Source organism: Pipistrellus hanaki (genome assembly GCF_964339955.1).
Source record: "Pipistrellus hanaki genome assembly, chromosome: 12".
NCBI classification, from domain to species: Eukaryota; Metazoa; Chordata; class Mammalia; order Chiroptera; family Vespertilionidae; genus Pipistrellus; species Pipistrellus hanaki.
Window position 1 is genome coordinate 21531224 of NC_140514.1, and position 13763 is coordinate 21544986.

General features: G+C 49.6%; 1 protein-coding gene across 2 annotated transcripts in view; it reads left to right on the top strand.

The window, feature by feature from the left end:
- PRKCE (protein kinase C epsilon) overlaps positions 1-13763 on the top strand; it is a 436087-nt gene that overhangs the window by 274430 nt on the left and 147894 nt on the right. For both annotated transcript variants that reach the window (XM_084901004.1, XM_084901005.1), the window contains exons 4-7: positions 5186-5345; positions 7352-7386; positions 8924-9009; positions 10368-10497. In XM_084901004.1, coding sequence (XP_084757130.1) covers positions 5186-5345; positions 7352-7386; positions 8924-9009; positions 10368-10497 — 411 coding nt within the window. The remainder of the gene's footprint in view (positions 1-5185; positions 5346-7351; positions 7387-8923; positions 9010-10367; positions 10498-13763) is intronic.

The following is a 13763-nucleotide window of genomic DNA, read 5'->3' on the forward strand; positions in this document are numbered from 1 at the left end:
CCAATACAAACTATATACATGTCTTGTTTTTCCTTTCCCATGATTGTTTCTTGGTGGACTTAGCATATATGCTTTTGTAACCATGGCATTACATCCCACTGTGTGGGTGCCCCATGAATCAGTTAGTCCCCTTTCCTCTAAGTCTCTAGATCACATGTGTCAAACACAAGGCCCGAGGGCCAAATCCAGCCCGCCAGGCCTTGCAATGTGGCCCGCACCACGCTGTCATCACTGCACTCCGCTGTCAGTTTATGACATTGTCAGTTTATGACTGTTCAGTAAACCATTCGACCCGCGATTTAGGCTGGATTTTAGATTTTGGGCCCTTCTCTGATTGAGTTCGACACCCCTACTCTAGATGAGAGCAGGAGAAGCAGGTGAGCAGCAGCAGGAGGAGACTTCCATACTTGGAGTTAGGCACCATGGGACTCAGGCCACTCTACGATCCTCAGGAGGCATGGGTGGGAATTCTGGAACTGACATCTACTGTTGGTTGGCTGTGTGACTGACCTTCACCAATTTCGTTATTTAACCTTGGAGCCTTGATTTCTTTTCCTGTAAGTTGAGAGTACTACCACCTCATGGCATTAGAGGATGAATATAGGTCGCTTACATATCTCATGTATATGGAACAATACCTCATGGATATGCAATAGTACCGCATGTATATCTAATAATGTCTCATAAATATGCGGTAACACCTCATGGGCATGCAGTCGTGCCTCATGTATATGTAATACTAGCTCATGAGTATGTAACAGTGTCTCATGTATATGGAACGAAACCTCGTGTATGGAACAGTACCTCATGTGTATGGAATAGCACTTCATGGGTGTAAGATGCTTAGAATGGTATTCAGCACATGGCAAGGGCCCCAAGAGTGGTAGTTGTTATTTTTCAGTTTCTGAAAAATATCCAAGGTTTGACCGCTAGTTAGACAAAAATACCAGGGTGATTGAGTTGTTTTCTTCAGGATGTGAAATTACCTGCCTTGAGGGCTAGATTCATTATTTGTGTGGGTTACCCTTCAGAGGAGGTCCCCCGCCTTTCCTCAAACTAGGCACATTTCTTGGCGCCTTTGGCCTGGTGCTGAGTCAGGGATCCTTGCCCAGCCCAGCCTTCCTGACAGTTTTCCAAATCTGGGGATGGAATCTGTTTTTCTAAAGCCCCTCATGGGGCCAGGGGAGGGACTGCTGACTCTGTGTTTTACTCACAGTGGCAGATGTGGAACATCTGGAGGCAGCTGGGCCCCAGCAGGGTGGGGACAACAAGGGCTATCGGTAGGTTTTGCAGAGTGGGGTGCGGCTGTTTCACTCTCCCTCAGTAATGAGGTGTCATGCTGCTCCAGTAAGCGAGAAAGAAGTGTACCAGCTTGGGGTTCAGGAAGAGCCATTACATGACCCCCTCTTGATAGATAAAAAAACAACAACAAAACAAAACAAAAACACACAGAGGCTCAAAGAGATTAAATGACTTGTTGGAGGACACGATGCAAGTTGGGGCAGACAGTCTCCTAGCACTGAGTTTAACCACACTGACAGAAAGAGGTCAAAAAGGGGAAGTAAAAAAATAAATAAATCAATAAAGACGACCCCAAAGCATACTTGCTTGAGGGAAGGGCCCTGTGTGCCCTGAACATCAAAAGTCTGTGACCATCCTGCAGTGAGGAATGACAGCAGTGCCCAGGGATGGCGGGTCATGCACATTGGTCAGTGTGGTGAAGGGTCTTGGGCAAAGTTGATGCTTGGGTCTGGCAGTCTTCTTCATAGACCCTGGAATGAAGTGCTGGCATCCAGAGGTGCATTAGCCTGGGCCGATGAGAAATTCCCTGGTGGGTATTTCTAACCCACAAGGCATCCAGAGAGCACTGAGATTAAGGGTGCCCTTGACCTCATGTGTTCAGTCTGCCCTTGGCTCCCTTTCTGTGCGGGAGCTGAGGCAGGGTAAGGGAGCTGATGGCAGAGTCCGGAGACCTTCAGTCATTAGACTGGCAGAAAAGGTGGTGTCAGGTTTGGCACTGGGGCTTGCCACTCCTGTGTCTGTGAGTGAGTGCTCCCTGGACATGTCTGAGAGGTCTCTGCCCAAGGAAAAGGGGCAGGTGAGGTTAGGTCAACAGAACACTAACTGCAAGGTGTGGGTTCTTTTTGCTGCTCCTGCCACCTGCATGCAACCTGTCAGAGTCTTTTGAGCATGGGGGCTGTAAGATAATTCATTGGTGTAAAAGCTCCAGGAGTTTGAAGTTCATAGAGGAATCAGACCAAGCAGACATGTGCCTGGATTGCTGTGGGAGGCTGGGATTACTGAGGATCTCGTAGCTGCTTCAGAGGACGTCTCTGCTTCGCTTTATCTCCTAAGAACAAAGGCTTTGTGCAGAGGGATGCGCTATTGGGGCTATTTCCACAGCCAGGGCCCCCACCCCTTTTTTGTTGCCTGTCCTGCTGTTTGGCCCACAGTGGGTGTCTGGGGACCTCACTGGGAACTTGAAGCTTGCTGTGCTCTTCCTTTCGTTCTGTTTTCCCACACCTTTGACATAAGACTTGACTAACAAAGTAGTCTGGATGGGCAGGAGCAACAGAACCCTGTGGGGAAGTCCCGTCAGAGCCTGACCTAGCAGGATTTATCCGTGGCTCCCTGTCTCACCTGCCCTCTCCCCCGTCCAGGTGTAGGCACTCTTCTCCAAGCCATCTTTAAAGGTAAATGGAGTTAAATTAGTTGGTTGCTGTATTTACCTATTAAACCAAAGTAAGCACAGGTGGCTAGTCATCTCTGCAAAAAGTTAAGGGGTAAGGCCCTCGGGGACGACTATACCTCCCCCTGACAGCAGTGCTCCCTTGAGAAAACTAGACTGCACTCATCTCCCTCTTCACTGAAAATACAGTTTTCTAGGATCAAAATGACTAACACATTTGCGGGATTTGTAAATTAAATTGCATCAGGGGGCTGCCTTACTGTTTAAATACACTCCTTGGCGAATCCTTCTGTGAAGGAATTGGAAGGACGCCTTTGACAAAGAGAATTCCCATCCTTGGCCTTGGGCTGCCAGGACGGGGTGTTTTGGTTTGTTTTTGTAGGTAAGGTTTGTGGCTAGGAAGGGCTGCTGAAAAGATTCGTGTGTATTTTAAAGTCACCACATTTTGCCGAAACCGGTTTGGCTCAATGGATAGAGATCAGCTTGGGGACTGAAGGGTCCCGGGTTTGATTCTGGTCAAGGGCATGTACCTGGGTTGCAGACATATCCCCAGTAGGGGGTGTGCAAGAGGCAGCTGATCGATGACTCTCTCTCATCGATGTTTCTAACTCTCCATCTCTCTCTTTTCCGCTCTGTACAAAATCAATAAATATATTAAAAAATAAATAAATAAAGTTACCACATTTATTTTCCAGTTTACAAAAATAGTAGAATATTCTAAATATAGTGAAAAGTATGAGGCAGAAATGAAAATCACCTATGATTGCACAATTGAATGATGATTGCCATATTTCTGTACGTGTGTGTGTGTGTGTGTGTGTGTGTGTGTGTGTGTAAACAGAACTAGGTCTTTGTGTGAGCATTTGGGCAGCTGGTCTCGACCCCTAGGCTGTGGCAGGGCAAGAGGGGGTGGCCTTCCACACCCAGAAGGAAGTCAGTGTCAGACGTTCTGAGACCTTAAGCACCAGTTGAAAAGGGAAGGCAGACTGCGGGCTGGGAGGCAGGGGCCAAGCACACTGACCTGTGTCATCCCTGTCTGTGCATTCCTGAGGATACACTCCGGGTCCACAACATTCCGGTTTGCTCGGAGGCTGCTTTCCCTAAGAGCCCCCTAGACATGCATGGCCGCTCTTGCCTCTCGCACTCAGCTTTACTGCCCTCTCTGGATTGATAAGACACCCTTGCATTGGATAGCCTTTGGCTCACCACATGATCTGCACTGCAGGACATATTAGTTTCAAAGAGGCTGGGGAAGGGTGATGCCTTCCCCCCAGGAGCGACACTGTTATGGCGGGATGAGTGTGTGTGTGTGTGTGTGGGGGGGAGCGGGGGGAGAGGGGGCGCGGTTATTAGAGGACACAGAGCCTTCCCAGTGCTTTTTAAGCTGTGCCATGCAGGAGACCTTCCAGGAGCCTGGCAGGCTCAGAGCCTGCCTCCCCTGCCCTCAGAGAAGCCACAGCGGCTGCTCTTTTCCGAGGAGAGCTTGGGGCCTGGCTGGAGACAGAGGGGCTGTCCCTCCCTCCGAGCAGCGTGTGCACAGTGAAGCACTGGCTTCTCCCCTGCTCTCTGGGGTAGAACCCGGCTCCACCACTTCAGTGCTGTGCAGACAAGAGCAGGTCGCTTACACTCTCTATGCTTCCGTTTGCACCACCTGCGAAATGCACTACCTAGGCTCGTTGTGCAGATTCAGTGGGTTACCACGTGTGACGCACTTAACATGGTCTGCAACAGAGTAAGTCTTCGATAAGCACTAGCTATTGCCATCAGTGCTTCACTCAGCTCAGCTGCCCTAACCAAGGACCACGGGCTGAAGGCTAGTTCTGAAGGCTAGAAGTCTGGCAACAAGATGCCAGCGTGATTGGGTTCCTGGCTTGTAGGCGGCTACCATAGAAACTGTCTGCTTTCGTAGTGTTACACTCCCCTCTCCTCTGACCCTGGGAGAAGGCTCTTGGTGTCCCAGTCTAGGTAAGAGGCAAAAGAGTCGGATTTATTAGGCAGCTACTTCTCTGAGCAGGTGGCTGGGTGCAGAGGGAGGTCACAGCACTGACTCCACAGGGCTCCATGGGGTGGGCACTGTCACTCCAAGTACAGAGAGCCATGTTCCCTGGGCAAGGGGACACCAGCTGTCCACGGTCACACTGCTCGGAAGTTGCAATAAGATTTGAACCCTGAGCCTTCTGACCCCACACCTTACCATACCGACCTGGTATGGGAGGAGTGGAGCAGCCATGCCTGGAGCCGACTGGGGGTTGGGACGGTTACTCAGGGTGCAGCTGGTGTTGGAAACTGCACAGTCTGGGCCTTCCCAGCCCGTGTGGTCTCACTGGAGCTGAGCACTGAGGCTCCTCAGACCCCGAATCCCTCCACCAGTGAAGGCGGCCCTCCACGTCCCCTCCCACGCCCAGGTACCCGAGGATGGAGCAGCAGTCCCTGAGGAGGTTGCTTTCTAGGTGTGCTAACCCAGACTGTTCTCTTTCTGCTCTTTTCCTTCTCCAGCCCCTAAAGACAATGAAGAGCGCGTGTTCAGGGAGCGCATGCGGCCCAGGAAGCGGCAGGGGGCCGTCAGGCGCAGGGTCCACCAGGTCAACGGCCACAAGTTCATGGCCACTTACCTTCGGCAGCCCACCTACTGCTCCCACTGCAGGGATTTTATCTGGTAAGGCCCCCTCTCCTGGGATCTTCTAATCATGCCTTCTCTGGGCAGAGACGTTGGGAGATTACAAACTGTAAAAAGTTCTGATGTGCTTTATTTCTCCTTTGTTTAATCGCAGAAGACTTTTCTAAAAAGTCTATGTGATTTGGTGCTTGGGAGGACGAATGGAAAGCAACTGTGGTTCCTGGTGAACTTTGTACTTAGGATCATATCATGTGTCCCATTTAAGGAGTGAAGGTTTTATAACCAGCAATGTACTGTGATTGTGGTTTCTTTAAAAAGAATCTTTATCCTTAGAGAGACAAACAGAATTATTTACAAGTAAAATGACATGAATCTTGGATTTGTTTTAAAAACTACTGTGGGAGGAGGGGGGAAAGGGGCTAAGGGTAGAGAAGAAACAGGAGCAGCCATGCATTGGTCATTATTGGAGCTGGGTGATGGGCCCATAAGGGTCCATCTCCCTACTTTCATATATGTTTGAATTTTTCCACAATAAAGTTAAAAAATACTCAACTGCCAGTATTGCTGATACAAAGCAGTTCTTGGTAGCTGTTGTAACACTGGTGCTGCTGGGATCCTGAGGTTTCAGAGTGAGGGAGTAGCGTTGGCTGAAGTACTCAGGGAAGGCTTCTTGGAGGAGGTGGCACATCTCCTTTCATGATGACTAGGAGTTTGATAAGCAGAGATAGGTAAGTAGTAGGCCTGTTTAGGAGGTGGGAAGGAGCACTGGCCTTGGGGATTGGAGGGAGACTTCGTGAATACCTACCCCATGCCAGATTCTCTATAGGGCACTGGAAATATTTAATTAAATCTTCCCGGTATCCTCTGAGCTATGCATTGTGAACCCCATTCCACTAACAATAATATTGGGGCTCAGAAATTAAAGCAAGACTAGCCTGCACTCCTCCAGCTGGGAGGTGTCAGAGGCCGGATCCCACCCCTGGTGAGCACAAACGAAAGCTCATGCTTTTTCTGAAGCTCCACCAGCCTTTCTGGCAATCTCTCTGAGCGCTTTGAAGCTGGCTGGAGTTTGCCAGCGCACTTGGATCCCATGGGGAAGAGTGAATGAGGCCAAATTGCAGCATGAACCCAGCCGGGAAGCATTTGAATTGCCCTCGGAGGATGGGGTATCCAGGAGTGGCTCATCTCATCCTCGTGGTGTTCCAGACCTGTCCCTGAGGTTGGCATGGAGAGCTGAGGTGACACAATTCCGAGCAGACTCAACCCAGCGGAGGCAGGCATAGCGCCCCGCTCCCACCCACAGACGGCCTCCTCCCCAGTTTTCTGTATTGTGTTTATGAATTGCATGTTTGGAGGGACGGAGGCTCTGAAAGCTGAGTCGTACAGATTCAGGTCTCCTCTGAACCCATGGCCAACACACTGAGCTCCAGGTGTCCTGAGTTGTAGCCCGATTGCCTTCTGGCTCCTCCCACCAGGCCAGGAGTTACAGTGGGTGTGGGTGCCCTGAGGTCAGGGCTTAGGCCAAGTTGATTGGCTTGTGTCCATGCTGACCCTAAACTGGCCCCAGGAGAGACTCTTCTGGCCCTGAAAGGAACTTCTGATGTTGGCCTTCACCCAAATGGCACACTGACCTCCCAGTCCTGGCCACAGACTAACCTGTAATCGCTGCTGGCTTCTGGAAGGCCAGGGAGGTATTTCCAGGATTGCCCACAGGAAAGGGTTGTGGGACTCATCGAGGCCCACAGAGAGCACCCGGGTCTTGTGGCTTCCTGAGCACTGCTGGTCCCACTGGGACGGCTGTCTGTGTAGGAAACCAAGCCCGTTCATTGACCAAACCTTGCACCCCTTGCAAGTGCTGAGGCTGCCCTCTATGGGCTGTGAGGGAGTCATTTTAGCGCAGCCTGCGAGTGGGAGGGAAATGGCACTGCTAGGTACACCAAGCGTGCATGGTGCTTTGTGGGTGGTGACCAGCAGGCGGTAGCTTGGTGTGGTTTTTGACCTACTAAAGGGTGATGTTACTTACAGTATTGTATTCTTCTTTTCAGGGGTGTCATAGGAAAGCAGGGATACCAATGTCAAGGTAAGAGGTGCTGTGTGAACTAAATCCCATGGGGCCTACTGGCCCATCCCGGTCACTAATGCCGCTAATGCTCATGGGAAGTGTGTGCTGGGTTTGATGGCATTGAGAAGCTCTCCACAGTTTCCATTCCTGCTCCCCCTGGAAGAAGCAGGACCCTGTTTTCTTTTGTCACTGCCTGGCCATGATTCCTCCATGCACATGTGGGAGTACCGTATTTTCCGGCGTATAAGACGACCCCCTAATTTTACAGTTAAAACATAGGTTTAGGCCTATATTCACTGTATAAGACTACCCCCCCTGACCCCCCTTCCGAGGCAACACCAGTTCTTTTTTTAATAGACCACCTCTCTGACTCTGGCCAATATGAGCAGGCTTTTTACTAGAACGCAGTGTAGCTTCTGTAGTTAACACCTGTGTATTAACTGTAAAATTAGGGGGTCGTCTTATACACCGGAAAATACGGTATGTGTATTTTCGGGGACCCAGGAGTCCAGCGGTCTGCAAGTAGCACTCCCATCTTTCCTAGGGAGACGCATGCATCAGCTAGAGGCCCCTCCAAGGTTCCTCTAGGCACCACGCCAGGTTCTCTGTATCCCATTGGCTCCCTTACTCTCTCACCCCTGGGGATGCTCCCTCCCCTGCCTGTTTTATGCAGCATCCCCAGTGGTCATTGCCGATTCTTTTTTTTTTGCCTCTACTCTGGAAATCGTTAGCTCTTACATATTGAAAGCACACTCAAAGTTATTGAAGCTTCTGTTTGCAGTTCATTGGCTACCCATGCAAGGTTAAGTGGCCCAGGATTGAAGGGGGGGCACGTGATGGGGCCATGTGGAAGGTTCTCTGTGGTTTGGTGTGGGAGACCATTCCATCTCCCCACCACGCCACTGGGTGGCTTGGGTCTCACGGCTGGGGACTTGGGTAGGTCCTTTTGGGCATTGTTGTGTGTGCACACACAGTTACTGGCCTCTTCAGCCCCTCACTGCCCACACTGCCCTGTGGCACTGAAGACAGAGCTCCAGACCACTTCTTGTGGAAGTAGTCCGTTGAGCGGAAATGTTTATGCTTGGCATGTAAGGACACAACCAGATCAAAAGCTTAGGAACTTCTGTACCACAAAACACGCATCCTCCAGCTGTGCTCCTCCTGACACACCAGCCAGGCCTGACGCAATTCTGAGATGAGCAAGACGCTGTCCTGTCACTGATAGACGTACTGCGTGGAAGGGAAATGGTTTCCTGGCCTGGGCACATAGAAGCAAGAAACTTGACGGGTCCTCCTGGAACTGGAGAAAACTGCTGATGCCCTTTGTACATAAATGGCCCATTCTTCTCCAGAGCATGTAGGAAACCAGAATGGCTAGGATGGCCGAGAGCTTTGAAACCACTGCATAAAGGGCTCTGGGTAGGGTGTTACGTTAAGACCCAGTGACAGAAGGGGCATGGCTCCCCTCGACCCTTTGAGAAGCCTGATTGACTCATGGGTAGAACCTTCCTCCCCCCGCTTGTCGCTCAGCCTCCCTATCTCTTGCTGTTTGCAGTGTGCACTTGCGTGGTCCACAAGCGATGCCATGAGCTCATCATCACGAAATGTGCTGGGTTAAAGAAACAGGAAACGCCCGACGAGGTAAATATTTGCAGCGTTGAAGTCCCGGGCTTTCTTCACTGCCATCCCTGCCCTCTCCTGCCTCCTCTGCGGCCCCTGAGTAAAACCTTATCTCTCAGAGATCCCACTGCTTTCTTCCTTGTGTTGATCAAAAATGTAGGGAGTTGTCCACAGCCTTCCGGCATGAGGCACAATCTACAGAATGAGTGTGGCTCCGAGTCGGATTTACGTCTGTGGAGACTGTGCCAAGAGCTGTGTGATCCCGGAGCTCAAGCCTCCGAGGAAAACATGTATTCTTTTATTCATTATCTCATGGGAACAGCGAAGCGGCTCACTGACGCGCCAGTGGCCCAGTGGCCCCGCGCGCTCATAAACAGTGAGAGAGAGTCAACAGAGGAGCAGGAGCTTATCTTTATGAGGTGATGGGGGAATGGAGTGGAATTAGCAAACCCCAGAAACACGTAGGAGGCTGAAATAACCTCAGTAACAACGATAGCTGATATTTCATTGGGAACTTACGGTGCCCTGATGTAAGCACTTTATCACATATCATTTAGTCCCATACCAACCTTAATGTGATGGATGTTGTTACCCTGTTTCCCCGAAAATAAGACAGTGTCTTATATTAATTTTTTCTCCCAAAGTTGCGCTAGGTCTTATTTTCAGGGGATGTCTTATCTTTCCACTCGCTAGGTCTTATTTTCGGAGGATGTCTTATTTTCGGGGAAACATGGTATCATTGTCATTTACAACAGAGAACAGAAGCAAAGAGGTAAAGTTAACTTGCCCCGAGTCACACAGCTAGTATTTGAAGGAGCCACGTTCAGACCCAGGAGTCTGCTCCAGAGCCTGAGCCCTTGACCGCTGCACTATGTTGTCTCTTCATCTTACGAAGGAGGGTCAGATGGGCTATTGGGGAAGTTGCTGATGGTAAAGAAGCAAAGAAAATTCAATAGCAAAGCTAGGTTTCTCCGAGCTGACCGTTTGGGAGAAGACTGTGCATGTCAGTATAGGGGTTATCTATATTCACAGTAGTTGATTTCAAAGCCAGGTTTTAATTCTCTGTGAAGTACATACTGCATAACCATAGGCCATTAGAATTGGGGGTCAAAGACAGCTTATAATTAGATGGATTTATGATCTGGTTTTCAAAGGAGTGACTGTCGGAGTCCAACAGAGCGGCAGCACACGGGTTGAAGGCATCAGGAGCAAAGGAGGGAGGCTTTCTTTACCTCTTTCTCAGGGCAGTATTCAGAGCCAAGCTAGGGCGTGCCACCTGCAATGACCATGCCTTCTGGAAAGTTCTGTAGAAGGTCCAACGATTAGCACTCCAGGCTGCACAAGAGCTTGGCCATGACCGTGTTTTTACATCTTTGCAGGTGGGCTCCCAGCGGTTCAGCGTCAACATGCCCCACAAGTTCAGCATCCACAACTACAAGGTCCCCACCTTCTGCGACCACTGTGGGTCCCTGCTCTGGGGCCTCCTGCGGCAGGGGCTGCAGTGTAAAGGTAAGGCGTTCCGTGCCCGCCCCTGCCCCCCCGCCCCTGCGTGCCCCTGTGGTCTCCTCTTTTTAAAAATCTTTGCTTGTTCTCATAGCCTCAAAAGCAAGTTCCAGGTTCTGTGGGAGGACGGAGCACAAGCTCTTGTCAAGCCCCGTTAATTACTCGGCGATTTTGCCGACACCACACTGGCCAAGGGAACTCCACCTCCATCCGGGTCCAAGGGGAGGAAGGCGTGCCCTCACCTGTTAGGATAGTTAACGAGCTGGGGAGACAAGATGAGCCTGGAAAAGCATAGAAATAATTGAAGGAAAAGATACATTAGATCAGAAGGGAACAAATACTTTTGGAGTTGGGCACTGAAATGAGTAATAGATATTTGTCACAATCCGTGGTTCGGAGCCTATTCTTGGAAGGAGCCATGCTAGAACGCTATCACATAAGACATCGTATTCATCCTTCAAAGGGTCGTGATGTGAGCGCTATTGTCCCATGTCTCCAGTGAGGGAACTGAGGCTCCGAGACTAAGTAACTTATTGTTGTTACACAATTTTTCAGCTCAAGTAGGGTTTGAACTTTGACTCTTGAACTTTCCTCTATTTCCTGTTGACCTGCCCGTGAGTTACCTTCTGCACAGAGGGGCATGCTAAGTAAAATGGGTAATAGTACATAATATGGGACCATGAGAACTATCTGGGGGATCCAAATAGAGTGTCCAGTTCCATAAGCTAGTCCAGTCTACTCACAGAGTTGGACAGCCATGAACTATTAGGCAGGAGTATTGCATGGCTATTATTTAAAAACAATATTGTACTGAATACATTATTAATAAGTACCCAATGTGGAAAAATTAGACAAAGAGTAAAGTATAAGAAGGAAAACTGAGGCCATGACCAAATTGGTCATTTAAGGGGTCTCAGTGGGAAATTGTTAGGATTGGAAATGAGGCAATGTCTTCAGTGAGAATAGAGGGGAGGCGACACGGAGGAGTAGTTTGTTAGATGTGGTGACCAGGCCCAGCTGGAAGGACAGCGACACCATTTGCTGAGAGAGGGCGTACAGGAGAGGCTACAGTGCTGGAGGCAAGTATGTAGAGTTGAGCTGGGGACATGCTACCTCGATGTACCTGTAGGAAATTTACATAGAAATGTCCAACTTCTGGGCATTCTCATTTAAACCTGGGGAGAAGTTTAGACCAAGCATTTCAATATCTAAGTAGTAGTTAAAGCGATAGAGTGGATGTCGTCCCCAGGAGAAGTGCCTTTGTGTGTGAAGAGAGAGACTCGCACCTTGGGGTTCAGAGGAAGAAGGATGAGCCAGCAAAAGCAACAGGGGGAAGGACCTCAGAGGAAGGAGAAAAGGCATGGAGAAATGGCACTGTGGAAACCAAAAAGGAGAGAGTATTAAACAATTAACAAGGAAGCAACGGGTGGTTCCAGGAGGTTATTTAAGGTAGGAAGTGCAACATGGGGTTGGATTTAACAACGAAGAGGTCATAGTGACTTCAGCAGGAGCTGTCTGGGTGGGATGGTGGAGATGGAGCCCAAATGCAGAGGCTGAATAGAGGATGGAGGGTGTAGCACTTTCAGAATGTCTAGTATAATTAGGGAAAAGACGGTGGGACAGGAGAGGTTAATGAGCCAGGAGGGAAAGGGGACCATTGCTACAGCAGGGGCAGAGGAGGGATGGGCCTTGCAGGAAAGATGGAGGGAATGCCTCAGGGGGTGGCCTGGGTTCAGATAGGTTTGCTGTGTCCCGGATAGGAGTCCAGGGGAAGTGATGGGGCAAGGTGCTGAATCCGTTGAGAGCAATGCGATGGAAGTAGATCCTTTTTTTTTTTTAAGTCAAGGTGAGAAGTAGGGGTGTGGAAGGCATGAGGAGGGTGGCCAAGGCTGGAGATGGCTGTGGTGGGAACTGAGGAGAACTGGACCCGCGACAGGAGGAAGAGCCAACTGCTGCCACCTTTGTTGATTTGTGTGAGTTTCCCAGACATTCCTGGCTCCTTTTCTAGGATTCTAGCACCCAGCCCTGAGAGAAATAGAGCCTGTTGGCATCCTCTCTAACGTCCAATGGCATTGTGACAAAGGAAGCGTAAGAAGATAATGGACAGTAATCTTGACTATTTTTAGCAGAGGAGTGCTGAATTTTTGGAGCGTTGAATAGAGTTGCTGGGAAGCACAGAGCCTGCTTTGAATGGGTCTCCGATGAGGCCATGTCTGGGTTTTAGTAAATATATTAATTATTGATCTATCTAAGAAATTCAGATGAGAAAATACCATCATCTCATAAATACAGATATTTTAAGAAAGCAACCGAGACACACGGACGTTGTTGCTAACGTGTGGGTCCCTGGATGACCCTAGAAGAGGACATGGCCCAGAGACAGTGTATTCAGCTCTGTTGGCAGGAAATACTCTCAAGCAAAGAATGGGAGAATGAGGTTGCCTAGAGCAAGGGTACCTGTTTCCCAGGAGCTCGGGGGACTGTGAGGGAGACCACAGGGAGACTAGAAGGCAAAGGCTGTTCAGTATGTAGGCCCTCTAGCAAAAGTCCACAGATCTTCCTTCTTCTGTTCTGTTATCCTGACTTGGCCATTTCCCTTTACTCCTTTCTTACTCCTGTGACCCTCTTATCCCCCTCCTCTCCCCTCTTTGCCTCTCCCCTCTCAGTAGACTTTATTTTTAGACCATTTTTAGCTTTGCAGTGAAAGATACAGATTTTTTGCACATACCCTCTGCCTCGACATACACTGGTCTCCCCACCATCAACATCCCCCACCAGAGTGGCACATTTATGACAATCGCTGAGCCTACATTGATACATCATGATCATCCAATGTCCACAGTTTGCATTGGGATCAATGGATGGGCATTCAGAGTGCTTTGGCAAATATGCAATGATGTGTCTCCACCTCTTTAGTAGCTCCCACAGAGGAGTTTCACTGTCTCCACGTCCCGTGTGTTCATTTCTCTCTTTTGATTCTTTTTCAACCTCAAGTCTTTTTGCCCTTGCAATGCCTTACCTATGGAGAGGCTTATGACCAGAAGAGGCCAGCATGGGCCAGAGCAGGGGCCCCTCTTGCCTGGGTCTAAGAAAAATAAATAAAGACTTGGTGACAGCCATCATGCATGGCAAGTTGCCAGAGATTCAGCCAGCATTTTCATCTGAGCAATGCTGGGTAGCAGGCAACTGGCCAGTCGTATTTCTGGAAAGCTTTGAATGGCATTTGCAGTGTGATCAGGACTCCCTGTTCCCTCTCTGGTGACACCTGGTGC